This window comes from Sphaeramia orbicularis, chromosome 3 (genome assembly GCF_902148855.1).
Source record: "Sphaeramia orbicularis chromosome 3, fSphaOr1.1, whole genome shotgun sequence".
NCBI classification, from domain to species: domain Eukaryota; kingdom Metazoa; phylum Chordata; class Actinopteri; order Kurtiformes; family Apogonidae; genus Sphaeramia; species Sphaeramia orbicularis.
Window position 1 is genome coordinate 48939622 of NC_043959.1, and position 23554 is coordinate 48963175.

At 36.8% G+C, this 23554-nt stretch overlaps 1 protein-coding gene across 6 annotated transcripts in view; it reads left to right on the forward strand.

The window, feature by feature from the left end:
* Window positions 1-21975, forward strand: part of tead1b (TEA domain family member 1b) — a 55053-nt gene extending 33078 nt beyond the window's left edge. For 2 of the 6 annotated variants that reach the window (XM_030125607.1, XM_030125601.1), the window contains 11 exons: window positions 2362-2426; window positions 4304-4519; window positions 6657-6668; window positions 8763-8894; window positions 9178-9224; window positions 9705-9766; window positions 10334-10458; window positions 11650-11823; window positions 13839-13979; window positions 14064-14216; window positions 18629-21975. In XM_030125607.1, the coding sequence (XP_029981467.1) occupies window positions 2362-2426; window positions 4304-4519; window positions 6657-6668; window positions 8763-8894; window positions 9178-9224; window positions 9705-9766; window positions 10334-10458; window positions 11650-11823; window positions 13839-13979; window positions 14064-14216; window positions 18629-18742 (1241 nt within the window). In that variant the 3' untranslated portion in view covers window positions 18743-21975. The remainder of the gene's footprint in view (window positions 1-2361; window positions 2427-4303; window positions 4520-6656; window positions 6669-8762; window positions 8895-9177; window positions 9225-9704; window positions 9767-10333; window positions 10459-11649; window positions 11824-13838; window positions 13980-14063; window positions 14217-18628) is intronic. The other 4 variants (XM_030125615.1, XM_030125623.1, XM_030125630.1 and 1 more) reach the window with 4 other exon arrangements.
* The last annotated feature ends 1579 nt before the right edge of the window (window positions 21976-23554 follow it).

The following is a 23554-nucleotide window of genomic DNA, read 5'->3' on the forward strand; positions in this document are numbered from 1 at the left end:
TGGGTGTGGTGTACAGCCAGGTGTCACAGGTGTCAAAGACCTAATGTTAATGTGTGTAGAGTCCTCATTTCTATTTAGATGCCTGTTCATGTATTTAAAACTAATAACAGATCTGCAAAAGATTCTATGTGAAAGTTCAAAGTGAAAGCATACGTTGGTAATTTTTAATTTTTTTTTTTACAATACAGTCTTGTCTATTGATAAATGCACTGTCCTGCACTGTAGGTCACAGTTACATAATCACTTTATAGCAGCTATTTGAACCACAATATAATGATTTTCTTTGACCACATGACACTACGTTATGAAACAAACATAACTACAATATTTTCATTTCTATTTGAACATCATTTTCTTCAATTTGACACTACCCAGTAATGTCATCTGGTTGCACACCTGGTTGCCATATGTTTACCAGTGTTTGAAAAAGGCAAAACATGTCCTATTGGTAAGTGGTAATACATGGTTCTTCATCATTAGTTGTAGTGCAAAAAATTTTAGGTGATTTTAATAACTACTGTGATATAAGTTTATATCATATTGCAATAGCATTTCTGTAATATATTTTGATTTTTCTAATAGATGAGTGGCTGTGTTTTTGTCACAAGGATTTTGTCAAGTGAATGGAAACATCTTTCTATGTTAAGTTGTTTTTCTTTATTTTACTCATGCATGCTTTGATATTTGCCATTTCGGAAATGTTCTTACCATAAAAAAAACAAACAAATTTGCTTTTAAACTTAAAGAAATATAAATACTATACACTTCACTTTTATCAGAACTGTTTATATTGACTGTTATGAAAAAGTTTATCCAATAAACTGTGGATATAGGCTAGGCCTAACACCCAGTCCTGACTGTGAGTACATATAAACTGTGGTCAGGTTTATAACATACTAACATACTAATGGCAGAAACTGAACTGAAAAACACAGTTAATTGCAATTTTTCATGTCATTATCATGTCCAACTTAAATGTGCTCTATTGGTCTATATTAGAACTAGCCTGGTGTGTATCCTTTTAGTGGTGTCTGAAGAAAAGTGTCATAATTTCACTATCAATTAGGGCCCGCCCCTGATTATAATTTCTCGCCATATCACCCTGCCTTTTTACTAATTTTGTCACTCAAGTTGCATTAATATATGCTACTTAAGATGCTGCAAGTGTAGGCAAGAAATATTTCCCAGCATGGTGCAGGACTTTGTGTCTATGCTTTTACATCCAGATCAGTCATGTCTTTTATTCGTCACACTTGAGTAGAACGTAAGAGCCCTGCTGCCTCACAAGATGAGCTGAAAGCTTAGTTTTTATGCCTACGACGGGCAGATAGCACACCACTGTCTTTGTGTCCATCCACTGTGTCGCTTATATTCTTGCTTTTAATACCTCTCACGTATGTACATTCTCTGATCCCTGATGTGCGCCTGCTGATAGTAAAGACCTTTTTTCTCCTGATTACCCAAGATACGCCTTATTAGTACATGTGCAGCTCATTGTGGTACCATTGTGTCAAAATAAAAGTAAGACCTTTAATTGATAGTGAAGTGAATGTAGAAAAATGTGTCATTATGTTGTTGGTTTGGTGCATTTTACAGAGGAGTAGAACGAATCCATGGCATTGGTTTGTCTACAGCTGGACACATAATTAGAGTGCCTCCTTAACTATAATTTGTGTAATAGTTTTGGTTGGCGGCATGTTATTACCATATGAAAGGGCTAAGCAGGGGTCATGTGCATTGCTACAGCAATTAGGTAGAGCTGAGCTGAGGGCAGAAGAATGTTTGGAGCCGTTGTTAATTGGAAATCTCTACAAAGCTATGCTTTAATTATAATTTAGTCAGAGCTGCACTGTTTTAAACCCAATATATTCAGTTGCCATTATTTTCTGTAACACTATGAACAGCTAGGTCTGTTTCCTTTCAAAGTGCCAGGCTTTGAAGAAAATGAGATTGAATTAGATTAATTTGAAAGGCTCTGCTGCTGTAAGTTTTTTTTCATGCTAATGTCACATAGTGTTTCCACAACGAACCTCTCTCTGCTTTGTTTAGGAGCTGCTCTACACATACAATACCTTCTTATGAACACTCTAGAAATACTGCATTAAACGATTACATACCATGCGATAGCTGTTCAAAAAGTAAATTCTCAGTTTTCTTGCAGTAATTTAACAAATGTGACCTCTGGTTTCCAAATCTTCATAAAACTTAAGCAACTAACTTCACATCTAACATTTTATGCCCCACTGAGAAACAGAAACAGTTCCAACAAATGACTGGAAATGGAAACAGTGGCGCAAATGATTGTGTTTTATCAGGTGATAACAATGACAGTGACAATCTCTTAAATTCTTCTTTACACAGGTCGAAATGAGCTGATAGCCAGATACATCAAACTTCGGACTGGGAAGACGAGGACTCGGAAGCAGGTATGACAAGGCTGGCTGTTTTACTTTTTTTTTTTTTTTTGCCAGGACAAAAACTAAACTAGACAAAGATTGGCAATATTTTGCCGTCTGAGGCTATCAGGGCTGTACTGCAGATGTCCCTGGATTACTAAATTCACAAAATTGTCCCTCTTAAGTCACATAGAACCTGTAGACAAAATACTGCAGTTTTCTAAAGATGAAAACTAATTATAGTTTCCCAAAGCAGTTCTTTCCATTTCAGTTTTCCTTTTAAAAAGCTTTGACACACATTATTTCAAGGTTTCATTGTAGCTTAAACTGCAAGTGTTCTTCTTCATGACTAAATGATGGAGGTTATGCACTTGGCTGGAGTAGAAGCCTTTATTAATGGGAAGGCTGAAGCTATAATAGATTGGTACCATCTCTGATTAAAGACACAGCAGGTGCACACTGCAGTCAGTGTAGTGTACTCTTTGCTCTTCTGGATTATGCAATGTAACACATAGGAAAACACACACCTCCTAATTGTAGGTTTCATTTATAAGAATGTATGAAAATAAAATTCAACCTAGAATAAGATTTGAGTGATTTATTCCCAAAGCTACTGTTGTAAGTGACATTCAATCTCTGCATGTAAAACGATCAGTCTGGACCAGAGAAGGAGCAGTTTCTCTTTCTGTGACTCTTCTCAACACAGCCACAACGAGACAAAAAAAAGTTATCTGAAGCTATACCAAGAAATACGCACATCTCCATAATTGTTTGGGTCATTTTAATGTTTGATGTCTGTGTAATTTCACTGTTATGTATGTTAGTGTATGTTAGTGTATGTTAGTGCCGCAGCTTTTTATTATTTACGTTAACAGATAAATATTTTATCCATGGCACGTTAACATAATTTTTTATTAATGTGAGAAGCTATTGTCAGAAGTTTTGTAATGTTTGACAGACCTTTAGATAAAAGAACCTCTGATTATTTCACATTACATGGTGTAATTGAATTCCTGATTCTAATTGATATGTTCCATCATATTTCTATGTAACAGACCATTGCTATGCTAGTATCAGTTCCACCTACAGACTGTTTTATTTTAACAGAATTTTTTGCAGATTCTTAAATTATTATTATTATTATTTTTTTTTTTGGTCACATTATTGATTTCTTTAAAAAGTGGATGTGTAAAGAGCAGGATAATGTACAGCAAGTCTGTCGTTACAGGTTGATTCAAGATCTTGTACCTTATTGGCGACTTATTGAAGCATTAGAGCTTAGCATAGCTATTTTTAGATATGCTACAGTAACTTACAGGAACTTAAAATTTCTGTACCATCTGTTCAGCACTGTAGGATATTAAAAGGGTATTATTATTTTAACACTGAATGAATGCTTTATTTGCCTGAAAAAATATAATCATTAACCTGTAGAGGTAACTACCCTTTCTATTAAATTACTTCATTCCTGGTGAAATACTCACCATGGGGGTGATTCTCCTGAATGGAAATCCCGGAGAACCTGTCATTAATACACATTAGTTCTCTTTCAGTCTCTTTTTTTGCACTGCTCAATGACTCATGTGAGAATATTAAATAATTTTGAACTTGGCCGGTGAAATGCCTCGCCCCAGCTCCCACAAGGATATTAGACTACCATATTCACATTCAGTACACAGCAGATCGCATCTGTGTGCTCTTAATGTGTGCTAAGGGGGCCTGCATCCTCCTTAATCAGTTCACTTAAGTGACGACAACACACAGCATAACGCTTCACTGGCTGTTAGCGTGGTGTGTGGTTTGACAGTGCTTCTGTTTTCTCCATGAAGTGTTTTAAAACAAAGAAATGTGTAATCCACTTTGTACTTTTTTTGTGTTTATTTCCCCCTTTCTCTTTTTTAATGGAGGTGTCTAGTCACATACAGGTCTTAGCAAGAAAGAAAGTTCGAGAAATCCAAGCTGCCATTAAGGTACGTCTGGCTTTGCCCAGTTGCAGGGGGCTTTTCATTGCCATGGTTACAGGCTCTTCCTTTGTTTTCCTCCCCTCCCCTACCCCGCAGGTGTCTAGTCACATTCAGGTTCTTGCCAGAAGGAAATCTCGTGAGTTTCATTCCAAGCTAAAGGTATGCGCTTTTCTGCTTTTGGGCTTGTGGTTGCTGTGCGTCTTAACTTCCTGTTTCCCATAGTGACAGAGTGAATGCTTGGTGCTCTGATCTCTCCCCCCCTCCCCATTACAAATCTTTTGCTGACTATAGTCTGTTCAACGTATCCATCTAACCCTCCCTTCACCCTCACCATCTCTCTCACACTGAGTCATGCTGTCACCGTCCACCTGAGTTCATCTGCATTTATACATTTTCAGTGCCTTTGCTTTGATGGCAGCTGCTTATCAATTCAGTAGAACTATAACAAGGGTGGGCGATATATTCTATCACAGTGTATGTCATTTGTGTGTCTTTATCACAACATAGCAATTATTCTGCAATTATTAAATTAAGAAATGGTTTAATGTAACCACAGTGTGCATCACATGATTTTTTTTTTTCTTCTATTCAGAACTTGCAAACGAAAATACAATGACATGAGAGAACATTTGAAATAAATGAGAATAGTAACACTCTCAAAATAAGCTTCAGCATTCCACTTTACATATAAATGAAGCTACTATTTTTAAGTTTTAAAATACTAAACAAAACTGCTGCTCAAATTGGTTCACATTTCAACGCAGCTATAACCATGAGATCCTGGGGTAGTAACAGTATTTTCCAATGATGCACTGACATTTTGGTGGTTGTGGATGTTTTATCTGTCCGAACAAAAGTCATTATAAAAAATAACTTTTGTTTTTAATTAATGAGACAGACTTAAACACAAGCATTTGCCACAGCCATGGGTGACATGTCATCTTATTTTCAGTTAGCCAATGCACTTAAGCACTGATATCGGTCGACAAATCGATCTCCAAACACAGATCTACCATAACACTGTGTTTACTGCCATATCATCCAACCTAATTATAACAACAAAATAAAATTATTTCCATTGAATAAAACTAAAAATGGCAGAGAACTCCAAACCAAATGGCACCAGATTATGTATGTGGGTTTTTATATTTTCTCTATACGTGTGTGTAATAATTAAGTGAAACCAAAATCAACATGCACAGGGAAGCATGCTGGCATTGGCTGTTGGTGAGTGGCTTTGAGCTGAAGGTCTGCTTACAACTCTTACTAAGTAGACTCCATAAAAAAGGAGAAAAGGGCATGGCAAAAAGGGGTCTGTGTATTTAAAAAAAAAAAAAATAAAGAGGAGATTACACCTCGACCACCTTGGACACTGTAACCCAACTTTTCCCCGCTGTCAAAGGCTCAGTGGTGCACATTCAGAGCGGAGAATGGCCGTGAAGCTGGCTGTTTCTGAAATGCCCTATCTGCTTTCTTGTTCTCCCTTCAATCTGTTGATAACTCCAGGCTCTCACAATGCCATGGCTGTCAGCCGCTTTCCTTCCTCCCAGTTCAGATGTCGTCATTTCAGACCGTTCTTGTCAGTTATTTCAGCAACAGTGAAATCTGCTAAAAATCACTGAGGAAAGCTTTTCAGAACGTCACATTAAAATGGGAGAAAAGCATTGTGAAAGAAGTCATCTTGAATAATATTGACCTGTAATTTAAGGTATTTTATAAAGTAGTGCTTGTATATCAAAGGACACTCCCATATGCCATTTTCTTCTTTTCTTGGGGGCCGACTTTACATTTTGACTTTCACACTTTGCTCCACTCACAGTATTCAACAAGAATTAATGACCCCTCATTAATCTGTGTGTGTGTGTGTGTGTATGTGTGTGTTTTGAGAGAGACAGAAAGAGGCAGACAGGCAGCTAGCCACATGAATGCCTGGTCTTTGAGGGGCACAGGCGGCTGTCTGAGGAAAAACAGACAGCTTTTGTATGAATCCCTGTCTTTTCTCATTTAAAGCAAATTAGAGTCCAGTGGCAAAGAGAAATACAAATGTGCCCTTCCTTTTAGGGGCATCAATGAAAACCTGCCGTTTCTGGTTTTGTCTGTGGCATCTTAGTGACATTACAGTTACTGTTGTACTGTCACTTTAGTATTTGTTTTTTTTAAAGTGGGGATTAAAGAGAGCATGAAACAGAGCATTCATCTTCTTGTGCTTAGTGTTTAGTATGTGTTTTTATTCATTCAAAAAAATCAAAGCTAAAGAACTTCAAATTTACAATGAACCTTGTTTGTTTGCATTTAGGTTACAAGTATGGTAAGTATTTTGCTTATTTATTCATTTATTTTTTTTAAGGCTGTTTCTGCTTCACTTAGCATTGTCTCTCAGCTGCTTGTTTTGTATTTGTTCTCCTGCTCTAGTAACACAGTAGCTGCTGCCCAGTGTGTTCAGTTTATTGACGTCTGTGTGTGTGTGTATACACGTGTGTGTGTGTGTGCGTGTTATACTATTATCATATTGTGCTAGCTTGAGTTTGCTCCACCAGCATCTGTTGCCAGCATGCTTACCTTTAGCTTCTGCCATTTGTGAGTCTGCATGGGTTTTGTACAGCTGTATGGGTGTGAATTCTGCTGCAATATTTACAATGAAGGGCTCAAACTGAATTCACTTTAATGAAAGTACATGAGCAAAACAACACAATTCAAACTTTTTTTTTTTTTTTTGCAACAGAGAAGGAAAGAAACTAGAAAATTTACAGAGCTAAAATTAGCACATCTTTGCTTTTTTTTTCCAAAGAATTAATCAATCTTTAATTGATTATCACAATAGTCACCGATTAATTTAATAGTTAATTAATTAATTAATTAATTCCAGATGCAGCTGTAAAACATGCAAGGTTAACTGAAGCCTCTCTCAGACATGCACCGTCATCCATTAATTAGAGAGGAAATGCACTTCTTGTCCTATGATGATTTGTTTTATAACGTTAGCCGAAGAATGTTTTTTCTCTATTGCAGTAGGATAATGAATTCACGTACATACTTCATGCGTGGTGATGATGACTGAAGAAGGAGAGGAGAGTGAGGAAAATATGGTTGATGATCAACAATTGGGCCTATTTTAAATTCAGAGGAGACATCATGTTTGTAATTTGCAATTTCAACCATATTCCCTTTGAAAATGTTTTGGGAAACTGAATTTATAGAAATATTTTAAATGGAGCACAGGGAAATTAAATTCATACATTTAATTGTTTATTACATTTAATTTAATGTTCTGATCAAGTGGCGTTAATGTTCAGTTTCTTTTATATTTATTTCATTTGTATATTGAGTGGCCATGGTTTATTCAATGTTTTAGGCTCTATTTTGTACCTATAAAAGCACAAAGACATATAACCTGTGCAACTAATTTTCACGGTTGTCATATCGTCATCACAATATTGAAAAATGTCATCACATGTCAGATTTTTCTTGGTATTATTTGAAGTGTCATGTTCTCTTTAAGCGCAAAAAGTGTTTATATAGGTAAGGAACACTGGGTCTGAATCATTTTCCCCTCACTACGGTTACAGCAGAACATTTTAAAAAACACATGCCGGGTAATAATGCAATCCTCTCCACTTATTTGCACCACGCCAACTGCACATTTGAATAAACCCATTTATGTGCAGCATCTGAGCAAATAGAAATCTACCAAATCCCACATAAATGTGTCATTTTATGCCTGTGCTCTGTCAGAAATAATACAGCTGTATGCAGAGTTGTTCTCCGGGCCACATGATGAAACTGTTACAAGCATCACTGTATAGAAGTGGGACGAGTCTCCTGTCGTGGTCATGATGGTGATTAATTAAGGCTTCAGTAAAGTAACTGATCAGATGTGAAGACAGATTCAACAGAAACGCGCTACTTAGTGATAATAGTAATCGTAAGTGATCAGTGGCCTTTCAATGAGCCGTCACTTTAACAGGTTGATAAAGAAAGCAATATTCTGATGTCTGAAAAGGGCTTTGTGTGATTGATGTCCTTCAGTTTAACTTCAGAAATTCTTTGCAGTGTTTAGATCCACTGTGTTATTGACGCGCAGGCAGATGCAGCCTCAACAGGAGTGGGGCCGAGTTTTTAAAAAGTATTTTAGCGGCAGAATAGTCGACGAACAAACTTATTTAAGTGCATACCGCTGCTCCCCATTGTATGTTGGAATTCAATTGTCATTTGGCACATTCCTTTAAGAACACTTAAACACCACTGCTGATGCATTTTCTTTCACCTGCTTGCTGTTTATTGTTGTGAGAGAGGTCAATGTGGTGTTTTCAGTGTGTTTGGAGTCTGGTTGTTGCTACCTCTGCATAATGTCTCACCTCCCCCTTCTATGTGAGTGCTAAGCCTTTTGTGACTGCTGTTAAAGGATCAAGCCGTGAAGGACAAAGCCCTCCAGAGCATGGCCTCCATGTCCTCGGCTCAGATCGTCTCTGCCACGGCTATTCACAACAAGCTCGGCCTGCCAGGCATCCCGCGCCCAGCCTTCCCTGGAGCAGGGGTAAGAGTCTCACCGGCACCCCCACTATTGATCCATCCTGTCCAGCTTCATCCAGGGCAGCCGGGGGCCAACAACACCAACACCGGGCCAAATCACATTACACACCACAGCTTTGCACAACTGCCCCTATCAGATAAGCGCACCATCAAAAGGAGTGGGAGTCAAGATAACTACACCCACTGAACATGGAGCTCAGAGCCATTTTGATCTTGTCACTAAATGCTGCGCACAATTGGATATTCTTTGTTTTGTTTGTTGTCTATTTATAAATGTAATTCTCCAGTTATGGCAGGGTATGATATCGACTGGTCAGCCGGGGTCCTCACAAGAGTAAGTACAATGACAAATGATCTATCTATAGGGCTGGGTAACATAGAGTGCATTTTTTTAATATAAATTGTCCATTAAAAGCAAAGAAAAAGAAAGAAATTCCATACATCTTTACTTTAATTTTCAGCTTTCAACTTACCATGTAGTTTAACTTAAGTTGTCTGGTTTCTCTCTCAAAATCCTAGCATATTTCAACTTATAGTAGTTTTATAACAAACATTTAACCTATTCAGGATCATTTTGATATATGAATATAATGATTAAAGTGTGACTTTACCCCCAACCCGAGTCCAACCACACCCACTGCATGAATCTGAAAATTGGCACTGAGGGGGGTGATCTGTGGCTTAATGTACAATTATGGATGTAAGTCAAAGTTTGTTACCCAGCCCTATTTCTACATAACAAACAGATACATCAACTTTTTAAAGTGAAATATTGAATGTCCTGTTTATTCTGATGGGTTTTTATATTTTTCAGTATAAAGCCTTTCACCCAGCAAGCCTATCCCATCCAGCCATCAGTCACAACAGCCATTCCGAGTAAGAATTTACATTTTTTTTCTTTTTTCAAGGAAAAATGCACCTTGTTTTCACATTTTCCCTCCACTCTGACTGCTTTGTTTCACAAACTCACATGTCAAACACATCACTGTACCTGTCTGCACATATGTGTTTTTTAACCCCCCCCTTGTAGTTATTCTCTTTAATATCACTGTGGCTGCTGCAAGGTCTTTGCCCGATAACAAATATTTTGATAGATAAAATTGGGACAAAGCAGTGCCAATAAAAGCAGGCTTTGTTGTGTTTGCTATAGCCACTCTTTAGTACCACTAAAGTGGAGTCAAATAAATATTGAGATTTAAAGATCTGGTGCAAGTCTTTCATCATTATTTCAGTCTTGAAACTTGAAAAAAATAGTTGCCTGTGTGTAAGATTTTTATTCAGTAATGAAATCTTATTCTTAAGAATAGCACAATCAAGAAAAATTCCTTGAAAGACAGAGTTGATTTATTTTTGAACAGAGATTGATTCTTTTTTCTTTGAAAAGTTTAAGGTAGAGGAGTCATCTCTTTTCTTTATTTCTTCCATTTGATGGTGTTTCTTCAGGCTATGAGCCCACAGCAGCCCAAGCTCCGACGGCACCAGCATGGCAGGGCCGCTCCATCGGTACATCCAAACTTCGACTGGTGGAGTTCTCCGCCTTCCTAGAGCAACAGAGAGATCCAGACTCGGTAAGAAAATTCTAATAGTAAAGCATGAAAAATTACTGTGTTCATTTCTTATCATCCAGTCCTTTCCTGTATGAATACACTGGGACATTTTCCCAGGCAGGGAGTCAGTTGAGAACCAGCCAAAACAAGCTGAGAGGAAGAAGCCTGGCCTGTATGAAAACCTGCAGAAATAATAAATGACTCGATTATTAGTCAGATTTCTAAAAGCATGCCAAAACTATATTAACACCGTAGGTTTAGTCTCAGTTAGACAGTCCATAGTTTGACAAATTCGCAGTCTCAAGGCCATTTCACATTTCTTGTTTACTTTACATGAGCATTTTTGAAGTGTTTGTCTTTTTGTATTGATACAGCATGGCCATAGCCATTAATCTTACATTACACTTATTGCTTGAAATTGTTGCATTAGCCCAAAGGCTGCATGCTGGAGAGGCTGCTCTGAGTGCAGCACCACAAGACAGAGTTGCACCATGAGAGCGTGAAAGCCCTTTAAATCTGAAGTTATTTTTTGATTTGCTGATTTTTAGTAACGCATCACAGCCATTTGGAGATTCAAGAAACTGCAGTTTTATACAGTTTTTTAGAGAAAATACTCTCATATGTCTTAGTTCAAACCTGTTTTGCTCCATGCTATTAGGTTTCTGAGATTATTGATTTGACTGAGTCTTAATTTAATTTCTAACTACTGTGTGAAACAAACCTCTGTCGGTCAGAAAATATGATGTGAATTTTCTTTATTGTAATAGTTATAAATTGAGATTATAGAAGTTGGGGTGAGTCAGACAGCACTCATGTATTTTATTACAAATAAGAGGATCAGTGTGTTTTTGCTTTAGTGGAGCAGGATGAAATAACCTATTTGAACATCATAAAATTGAAAAGATGTTTGCCACAGTGCAGCCAAATAAAAATCAGTGGTGTGTATTTCTCATCAGATCTTTTGATGGAAGTGCTTTTTCAGAATAGGCTTATTTTACATGAGTAAAGCTTTCTGAGTTGACAAGTCTCTGATTATTGATGAATAATACATCATTTTATGTGAGAACTTGATGTTAAATTCAGATTGAATATATTTACATCTGATCTTAAGGGATACAACCTGAAATTTTCACTTTTTTTTTTTTTTTTTTTAAAGAAACATTCTATTTGAAATGTGTTTATGTTCCTGATATTATTTATTTGTCTTTTCAGTACAACAAGCACCTATTTGTACACATAGGGCAGACTAATCATTCCTACAGCGATGCCCTGTTGGAGTCAGTCGACATCCGTCAGATTTATGACAAATTTCCAGAGAAAAAGGGAGGATTGAAAGAGCTGTATGGAAAAGGTCCCCAAAATTCCTTCTTCCTTATAAAATTCTGGGTGAGTTCCACGTGTTTCCTCACTGATAGATACTATCACAGAAAGTAAGAAACACAGAAAGTAAATACCGTCTACATATCATTGTAACCTTTTGCAGTGGTCCGCTGTTGCATGTGAAGGCAGAGTCCTGTTCAGTGAGCCTGTTCAGGTTCATCGTTACTGATTGGCTCTAATCAGTCTACACAGAGAAGATTGCTTGCTTAATGTTTGCAGAATGCACTCAGCTATATTTGGACTTGCATAGCAGGAGAGCTTTTGATCAAAGCACTCACTAATTCAATGTAATATCTCCAAACAATGGAGTGACCTGGTTGCAGTCCTAATGGCTGTTTAAACATTGCATGTATTTCCTCTCTGGTGCAAAATGCTAACTAGCGGCAGCCAACAAAGTAGGACCGTGTGCACTTGGACCAAGTCCCCTCAAATTCCTTTTGAAGTGACCGACCAATCTAAATTTCAAATGAAAGACAGAATCTGCACAATAATGAACGTATAACTGCTGTGCTTAATGAAGGAGGAGAATGTTGGAGGAGGATGTCTCCTCTTTTTGTAACCATAATGAACAGGATGTTCGGGGCATAGAGAGGCCGCCCTCGAGAGCAGACCCGTTCAATCTTGTAAATCAGTGTTTTAACGTAACTTCATTTAATCCTTTTTAGAATCATGTTTCCATTATGGACACATTAACATACTTATTTAGATGTGTCTGTCCTGTTCTAAATTAATATACAGTTTACCTGGATAATGCACACACTCATATTTATTATCCATACAGACTATTATACGTGCTGACACTTTCCAGTATGAAAAGAAAACAGACAAGGTATTAACCGATTACAGGTCTGAATTTCAGTATTTTTGGACACTTAGATCTTCATCTCAGTCCTGCTCACAGAATAATCACTAGCAAGAACATTTATTTTTAATCAAGATTCAAGATTTTTGGTCAAACTTACAAATATGTACTCTATAGGAGTTAAGTCGAATAAATATGGATATGATATAAATGTCATGAAAGAAACCAGAGCATAACGTGCATTGTGCTAATGCTATGCAAATGTTATATATGTGTGTGTGTGTATGTATGTATGTGTACGTGTGTGTGTAGTATACATATTTGCATTTCAGTACAGTCCAGTGTTAATCCTACTATTTTTTTTTAAGATTCTAGAGGCAGTTTAAAGGCCTTTCAACAAGTTTTCCTTCGGAGTTGTTCTAAATGTTGACACCAAGATTTTAGTTTTTATTCTAAATATATATCAGTGCCATTATCGTATCAATCAACCTTTATTACTAACAATTAATACTGTATTGGTCCTGAAAAAATATATACTGTTTGTTACTACACATTACTACAAACAAAACCTGCTTAGATTTAGTTTGTTTTCTGGATTCAAGTAATAGTAACATAATTTAGTCCATATGTACATAACATCTACTTTTACTTGTATCACATTCTGAACTACTTTGTGAAACTATTTTATTGCCTGTAGATATTCAGTGTTAAGTTTATGCCACAGTCGCCCTAAATTAACGGCATTGGTAATTGTCAAAATATTTTTTTTTTGTGTTTCTGTAATACCTAATACAATAATTAATGCATCACTATGTAGAAGCTCTTTAACTGAAATGATGTTTTTAAATCAAAAATATAATTCTTATTGTTATCCATGAATTTTCAAATCAAATTATTTTACCAAATAAAAAGAAAAAATAGTTTAGCACATTATTACTTCTTGATTAAGATGTCACATTGTAATTATTTACTTGCATTTCTGAACAGAATTTGTTTTAGTAGTTGAATGTTGTGCTTGATTAATTAGTGACTTCTCAGAGAAGCCCAGTGAGAGGCTCAAATTGGGAATAGAAATGGTAAAACATTGGGAGCTCACTGAAAATGACTCCATATTAAAGCTCATCATGACACTGGATGGTCTCTAAGATAAACACAGAAAGGTTGTCTCATCTTCTAAAGTTACTCTCAATACAAAGGTCTTTTGTTTGACTGACTGCAGGCTGATTTGAACTGCAACATTCAAGATGATAGCGGATCTTTCTACGGCGTTACGAGTCAGTATGAGAGCTCGGAGAACATGACTATTACATGTTCGACAAAGGTGTGCTCCTTTGGCAAGCAGGTGGTGGAGAAAGTAGAGGTATGGCCTCACATGTGTCCCAATGTTTCATACAATATGTTCTGTAGCAAGTTCTATAAATGATGAGTTTTTTTCTCTCTTTAGACTGAATATGCGCGGTTTGAGAACGGCCGCTTCGTCTACAGGATCAGCCGATCTCCCATGTGCGAATACATGATCAACTTCATCCATAAGCTAAAACACCTGCCAGAGAAATATATGATGAACAGTGTGCTGGAGAACTTCACTATCTTACTGGTAATCATTTCACTGACCTGAGTGGGCGACCCTCATTCTTCTTCTGTTTGCTGTCAGGGAGTATTCGTCTGACTTTAAAAAAAACAAAACAAAACAAAACACACACACACCGAGTGGGTTTGACTGGGCCTTGAGATGAACTCCTCTCTCACTGTTCTTACATTCCTCTCATTCCACAGGGGATGAAACACAGTGTGAGGAGCCTCATTATCTGCAGGGGAAAAGGGACGATAAGAGGGGGCAGGAACTCCTGTTATTAGCCATCACATGGGGTCTTAAAGTGTCATTCATTACTCTGAGAAAACAGAAATACAAAAAGAAAATATCCTAGATCCACACAAACAATTTGACAACAAAATACCATTCGATGGCAAGATTTATAAAATGTTTTTGCACGGGAAAATTCTTCCTGAACAAATAACATCATAACGTGATTGTCTTCATGTGTTTTCTAGAGTGACCTCAGTTATTTGATAGACATATAGTATATGTATATATAGTATAGAAGAATATATATATAGTATAGAAGACATATAATGTATATTTTATCTCTCCCCTTATTTTTCTAAAAATGAACCATTTTGGGGGCTGTTTCAACCATATTAACAGACTATTTCTGCCTATCCTGTGGTCTCAGGGATTTTGCAGGTTTGAGAAAGTTAAATCAAAGTTTTTTAAAGACCACTATGAATAAAATTTAAAGCCTTTCACATCCAGGACTGTAGTGATGTTCCTGATGTGAATACAGAACACTGTTGGATGACAGCGTCTGTTTCTGGAGACTTTACAGCATTTTATAGTTTCTCCTTCTGAATCGAATACCTTTATACTCCAGACGTTCCTAATATGACTGTTTTCTTACACAAGGTGCAGTGGGTGTCAAATTTTCAACAGCATTTAATATCTGTCAGAATTGTGTTTTAGATTTTTTTTCTTTAAAAAAAGCTGAATCCTTGAAGATGTGCAGAAACTCACACATTGATAAAATATAACAAAATACCTGTTATTGGAGAATTTCTTTAACTTAATATAGTCATGGATGATTCTTAAAAGTTTTTGAACTATTAATTTCCAGTAGTACTGTACAGAAAATTGCCAAAATGATCTATGACCATGATACAGTCATCTGTATTATAGATGGACTCATTAACCTGCAGGGATTCCTATTAAACATACCAGCAGAACTTGTATAATGTTGGGCCTCTCATCTGGAATTACAGATTATAATCTTAACCAGCAGTTTGATGTTCAGGCTCAGATTTTTTTTGTTAATGACTTTAACGTTAATGTTCAGTTTTATAGATTTAGTTCTTCAGCCACTTACTATTTTACTTCAACAGTTACTCAGTTTCTTGTAGAGTAAGGTGTAGTGAATATCCAACTTCTTCCAAAATTTGGTGATAATGATGGTATATTTTGTTTTTTATATCCCCGAAATCAGATGTTGGGTATATAATGGTTTTACCCTAACCGCATCTGCAGCCGCCGGGTATCTTTCTGTGAACGCGATAACTAGGACAGATTTGGTTTGATATCTTATCCCTTGATAACCAACATAGTGGACCCCTAGTGGAAGAACACTATCGATTTCAGCTTCTCTATGAGTATTATAAGTCATCCAAATGGGGGCGCTTTAGTTGAAAATCAGTTTTTTGGCACATAAATCAAGCAATAATTGACTGATTGAGATAAAATTTAGTTCCTATTGATCGTCTCACAAATGTCCATTTTCTGGCTACCATCCAGAGTTCATATGGTGTCATTTTCATCCACTAGGTGGAGGTTTGTGGCGAAACATTGGTTTTCTGACCATTATTCTGCCACTATCAGGTCGATGTAGTTCCAGTTGAGGTCATATCGAATGTCTAACAACTATCGTGGATAGGTTTATATATAGCAGAGGACTTTGGGGATATTCACTTGTTGTTGGCCCCCAGCAGCGTAAGCTTGATTTTTTTTGTTTTGTTTTGTTGTTTTTTTTCAGTGTTTGAATTTCACAAAACTGCACTTTCAGCTTTCTAAAGTGAACTGAAACAATATTCAATAGCACAATGTATCCTCTTAGTTGGGTGCTTCTATGAAATTGGATTGATTTTAGTACCTTGCACTTTGCCAGGTTTTTTAGGTTCAAATAATAAAAGAGAAATTTAGAAAATTTCCCCCCAGGATGTACCTATTTGAATTTGAATGAATGGTTTATTTTTGGTTAGTACATCAATCACCACACACAGTACAACAACCTCAATGACCACAAAAACCAAAAAAGGAATAGGCTAGAAGCAAAAGCTTATGCTACACCTAATGATGACCTCAGATAAATGCAAAAAATTATACTCTTGCCTTGAGCCATCCCAAAATTAGTGAATTTTATATGAAATATTGGGGCCAAAAATAGGACCAAAATTTTGACATGAAAAACTACCGAGGTGTCAGTGCATTTCATCTGGAAAACATGGCATGAAATGGTCTTATATACCACTATAAATAAAGACACTGTGTTAAATTTGATGATCCTAGTGGCTTTTCTAATCCAGACGTGGGTTTTTCATGAATCGGCAGTCTCAGTCCAGGTTTTGTGTGTACCCCATCATGTCCAGTGGCTCTATATGCAGAACCTGCCCATTTAAACACAAATAAATCGCGAGGGATTTTGCAACAGCGGTCATTTTTATTAGCTTATTAGCTTACTGGCCGATAGGCCGTAAGCTATTGTCTTCATTCAGCGTCTGTCGCCATCGGCGTCTGTCGTCACCTGTCGTCCGTTACAAAACTTTCAATCATCTTCTTCTCTGAAACTACAATTCCGATTGACTTCAAACTTGGTATACAGCTTCTTTATGATGATGTCAGCAAAAGTTAGTGAAATTATTTGGATCCGGATCTGATTCTGGATTTGGTACGACTTTGAAAAATTTCCCCATGATGAGAGACAGGAAGTCGATCAATGCAATAACTGAGTAAATATAAATTATATCAAGTGTAAATTTCTACAGTCCAGCCCTGATGGGGAGATGACCAAAACATAATGTCCACATGCTGATCAGGATCTTCTTCTGGATCTGGGAACTTACGGAAAATTTAACATGGGCTCTTATGGGGAAAAAATTCAATCGTCGTCTTCTCCAAAACTACAGTTCTGATTGACTTCAAACTTGGTATACAGCTTCTGTATGATGATGTCAACACAAGTAATTGAAATTATTTCAATCCGGATCTGATTCTGGATTTGGTGCAACTTTGAAAAATTTTCCTATTATGAAATAGGAAGTGGACTGATATAATAAATCAGTAAGTATCAATGATATCAAGTTGGAATTTTAATTTTTACAGATCTGATTGGAAAATGACCAAAACATGGTAGCCATATGCTGATTCGCTTGGCACCATTAAACTGGATTTGAATTTGTTCATCACTGTAACAGATTCTGTACATGTATGCCACTTACTTAATACTGTGATCCACTGAAGCTTCTACCACCCAGGATCTTTTCCATGCACAAATGTACATGACCACAAAGTGAGGATCCACAGAAATACTCTTGGATTGCCCAAGCTGGGAATCAAACCCGGGCCTCTGGTATGTCTGCCCATCACCTAACCCTCTGGATCACACAGCCCCCCCAAATACCATGATAGATGACCCGTCTTGAAATACCATATTTTCATTCCAAAGGCATTCAGGCACCCTCTGCTGCATATACATCCTTAAAGTCCTTCCATTGTTATTTGATGTTTACATACTTTGAGATATATATTGCCAACACATTTCACTACAATTAATGACCACAGTTGACCTATGGTAAGTCAATCAAGCCATTATTGTATGCACATTGTTTCCAGAATAATATGTGTGAAACACTTGTTTCAACAAAGCCAGGTCTATCAAAGAATAAATCCCGACCATCCATGCTTTCAACTTGGGTTATTTCTGTAATATAATAAATGCACATAACTGGGTGATAATAAATGGCATCTGGATACATTTCCCAAAGCTTTTAATTTGGCCGGTAAGCTACAGGGCCATTGGTCCTATTTTTGTGAAACACTCTGCCTTGCATGATTAGTTCGATTCCCAAAATATACCTGTGAGAGAATAGAAAGATATTCTAAAAAATAGTAGCACGTAATTTTCATCTCCTTTTTACCGTGTTACATGCGGATTTTTGCATAAAAATAATACAGAATTGTGTTTCACCTGAAAAATAGTTTCTCTTTTATCTCAGTAAATATTTATTTTTAAAATAGGCCCAAAGTGCTTCCAAACTTGCTTCATAACATCAGTCTACATCTGGTTTGAATTTTTAGCCCCCGTGTCCTGTTTTTAGGGACCAGTTTCATAGAAGCACCCAGTTTTTATTTGCCTTCTAAGAATCTTCTACTTGAATAGAAAGTACCTGTGTGTTCCGTTGCAGGTGGTGACGAACAGAGACACCCAGGAGACGCTGCTATGTATGGCGTGTGTGTTTGAAGTGTCGAACAGTGAGCACGGCGCGCAGCATCACATCTACAGACTGGTAAAGGAGTGAGAGGCTCCCACCCCCCCACCCCCCTCTCCAACCCCCATCCCCTCTTTTCATAGACTTACCAACCTCAAAACAAGTGGCAGTGCCTCTACCTGAAAGTCCCACCTACAATGCTTTTTGGTCATGGTATTGGGTGAAGTCAGTTGTTATGAATTTGTTTTAATATAAGTGTTTGTTATTTGACTGCAGCTGTGAATTGCGGTACAGTTGTTTTATGTTTAAATACGGGAATTCTCATTTAAAATATGTTGAGTTGGGTTTAAATGTGGCCGTTGTTATTGAATTTACTATGTTAATTTGGTAAATGGAAATCTGTGTGTTGTCCTCTTCTGCTTTGTTGTGTAGACTAAGAAAAAAACGGATGCTGGCCTTTCCTTCAAGTGGCCTGATGTGGTCTGTGTACTATCTTTGAGTATGTTTTCTGTCTGTAGTTCATACCGTGTGTGCATCCCTGCTGTAGATGTACACACATGCACCCACAGCCAATAGATTTTCCAAAGAAACCAGACAACATTAAATAGACAGTAGTCGAAAGTAAGCGATTATGGTTGTGAATACTGTAAAATGTACTGCTTTTACTAAAAGGTAATCAGCTTTCAGTTGTATTTTAATCCCTGTTGAAGCACTCCAAGTCTTAGACACTAACAGAATAATGCACTGTGAAAATACGACAATACGTTTTGCCTGCTTCTGTTCATAAACATAGAGGCTTTACACCTGCTAAAGCAGTTCCGTTACTGCAAATGAATCTCTTCTGTGACAATTTGATAAGAGAATTTTTAGGTATTAGGTGAAAGCACTGTTAAAATACCAGAGTGTCATCTTGTCCAAAAGCACTTTGTTCTTTTTCCTGGGCTCGCCTTAATGATGATTCTTTTGTTTTAGATCAGTTTTTTTTTTTTTTTTTTAAAAAGAACAATGGTTTTATGAATCCTGACACTACAAAGTACTTCGAGACAGCAGGCCTTGTTCACTGTGCTTTGCCCCTGAAAAGCCCAACATTTGGTTTCCTTGTGGGATTGCGGTGTAGTCACTCCGAGTGTTGCTGCCTTCATGTTCACACTGTGCTCACATGTTTCTGTGGCCTCCACCAGTTCAGAGCCTTAAACATGTCACAGCTGTATGAACTCTAAATGATGCCACTAAAACTGTGATCTCTATGTGGGAAGACTCTGTTTGCATTGTGGAAGAAATTCACAATACAATCTGCCAAAGTGTAAGTGTACAGTGCCTTAGAATATATTCTAACAGTACCCTTTATTTTAAGTCGAAAGTTTTGTGGATAAAACAGGCAAAAATTGCTCACCGGTATATTGCTTACAACTGAGAAATTATGTGTATTTATAATTGGTACACTCCTAGAAATACAGTAAATGTTTTTGAGATGCAGTACATTTGTTAATTTTAAACTCAGAAACCATTACAAAACTACAGATATTACAATTTCTATTTTTCTCTAACTCTGTACTGTAATATATTCCTAAAATATCAGCCTTTTTTCTAAGAGTGTACTATAAACACAGACTGACTGCCTTTCCTGTTGTAACAGACCAAAAAGAGAGAGATGCAGTCGATTCTTTGTTATGTCCTGCATGGTAGCAAGGAAGTGCCTTTGGATTGAAACATTTCCAGCTTCTAAAAGATCAGACAGAAATTAAAAATTAAGACATTGCTAGACCAAAAAACCTGAGACATAAGTGAAACCAATCACCACATTGCCTTTTTTAAGGATTGTAATGACAGCAGTGGAGAGCTGGTTACCGGTTTAAAAAAGAAGAAATTATATATTCATTTTATTATATGTTATAAATTAATTTGAGGTCAAAGGCCAACAGACCTGCTGATCACCACTGACTGAACGCAGGCGTCGACTCATGCTCACCGCAGCTTTCTGCTTCATGCACACTTGCAGGTTCAAGTGTTTTGTTTTGTTTTTTTGAGAGAGAGAATTTCAGAAACATTAAGGTTTCCTCTGTCTCGTGATTATATACTTACAGGATGTGAAAACCGATTTTCAGAGTTAACTTTAATATCACAGTCCCCGCTGTGATGTAGGAGAGGCAGACACATTGTGAATCATTTATTATCTCAACTGATAGTAAAAGTGTATTTAATAGTAGGTAATAAATCAGTTTCAGAGCCCAGATTCTCACATACAGAACCAATCGAATCTATTAAAAAAAATGATCAAATATTCAGAGCCATATCAGAAACTACTTCAAAAATCAGGTCCGACGTGGGTGGAAGATGTTTGTCTCATAAACTGATCCCATTTTCAAAACTACTAGTGTGGACGAGGCCGTAGAGGTTAATACTGTCACCTTAAGAATCATAGTTACTCAAACACATTTACTTTTTCTTACAAAAGTTATACTCATCTTAAAGTATTTTACTCAAAGAAGCTCTAAATAATTGCAGACAATGTCTCTGGTGGATGCAGTAAAGTTCAGTCGTTCAGTATTTTGCCACAGTCCTGTGGACACTGTGGAGTTTTACTAGGCTTTTCTTATGTTTACCCTGTGTATCTGTTCACATTTATTGATTACTTAGTGAGATGTTTTCTTCTTGTACTTGTATACAGTTGTACTTGGTTTTGTGATGACATTGTCTGTATATTGCAAGCCCAATAGGATGGTAATGATGTTACTGCTGCACTGCTGGTACATTCTGACATGCCATTTCAACACTAAAACAGCAGGACTGATGCCTACGATGGCACGAATGTCTGGACCATTTAAATAAAAAATATTTTAAAAAAAGAGAGAGAGAAAAAGGTAGAAATAAAAAATAAATCTGCGAAATTGAGGAATCATGATGGAAACATATCAGCAGTTGAGCTCTTGTTATTTGTAATTTTGTCGAAGAGTAGGTACTGGTACCTTTTTGTTTTATTACCATTTTCAGATGGTGGCTTTAAAGTGATTTTTCACGTAGCTCATACAGTTGTCATACACACTTGGGTTTTGTGTGCAGACTTTTTTGTAAAAAGGTGCTTTGTACAAAATTATATCTTGGCTTTTCTTGGTACAGATGTGTGATATCTTTTCATATCCATGACAGTAAAACGTTGGAGCAAGAGAGAGAAAAGAAACTCTGCTACGTCTTTGTGTTTTGCATATGGTCTTGTCTTTGCTCCGTAACATTATGATGCCTTCTTGATAATGGTAGATATTTTGTAGCTTTCTAGATACTTTGTATGTATGCAATATTGAAGTTAAATAAATCTGGAAAACACACTCTGTTTTGTGCCACTTTAATAAAATATTGTAACCACTGCAGCAGCATTTATGGACATATGGTATATATATATATAACATCATGTATGTGACTGTGTGTGTGTTCTTACTTTAACTCTTTAACTGCAAAAGCCTCAGATCAACAGTAGATGGAGCCTCTGCCTTGGTTTATTCGCCGGTGCCAAATCCATGTAGAACATTTCAGAGACCGCTTTTAATGTGTGTGCTACTGCAGTAACAGAAATCAGCACAAGAGGGAGACATATCAAAATAAAATGCTGAAAAGTCCTGTTAAGTTGCACATGCAGTATGAAGCACTAATATAATATGACTGATTAGTTTGAGTACAAGTCATGTGTTGCGCCATGTACGGAAGTAGTTTTGTGTGTGTTTAATGAACCAAAAATATCAGTCTGTTAAGGGTTAAAAATGCCTTAAATTATGCTTTAAATCACTTAGTGTTAGTCTGGAGGCAACTACAAGACTGTAACTCCATAATCTAGAAACCACTCCAGCAAATATTACATCTTAAATATCCTCAGTGAAAGGTTTTCATGCTGTTAAGTTAAGCTGTCGAGTTACTACTTGTTTAATGTCCTGCATTTCCCTATGGGTTTTATCCCTAATACATGCAAAAAAACAAAAAACAATAATTTAGCTGACATGTGGTGCAACACGGACAAGAGACAGTGTTTGATTTTCTGATTTTTACATTTTCACTTACTCTGTGTGGGTAAATTCCACACCTCCACCATTCCATTCCAGTGGCAGATTTGTTTAATTCACTAAAAGGTAATGTGAGCCTCACTTTAACTCAAAAATAATGAGTTTAGCAGGACATGCGTACCATTCCAACGAGGAAACAAACTGGATTAAAGTTGCAGTGTTTGATAGTTTCTTAGCATCGCTGGTCAAAAATTCTATTACCTTTCAGAACGTTGTAATTCAGATGGTCTGAGGAAACAAGGATTCTACCACCTCGTCTAGTTGGAAAAGGTCTACTCTGTAAAGGGGAGTTTTGGCTGCACATAAATGTTTACAGACAGGTAGGAGGTTGGATATATGATTGAGTATTACCTGATCATGGTTCAGATTCAGTCAGATGTGACTCCACTGATCTACTCCACAGTTAAGAGGAACAGTTTCAGGTCACTTCTGTTTAGACTGAATCATCTGAATAGGATCAACAGGACAGAACTGCAGACACAATGTCCACTTAAATTAATTTTTTTGTTTTTTTTTCTCCAGATTACAATTTAAGCAAAAAATAGTGAAGGTTTTACCAATATGTGCACATTTACACACAAACAAGAATGAGTTAGTGAAAACAATCCTATAGAAATACTTGGATGTATTAAAAAAAACATGGGCTTTTGGAGAACTTTAACCCTTTCATGCATTGTGGTCATTACAGTGGACAGTTCTTCTCCAGTTGTTCTCTTGTATATTCATAGGTTTTGTTGTTTTAGTTCCATATGAGCCAACACAGTGGACACTTATGCAACATCCCATAATACACTGCAATTCATACCATTACTATACTATACTATATACATTACTACATTTAGTTGTTTTTTCT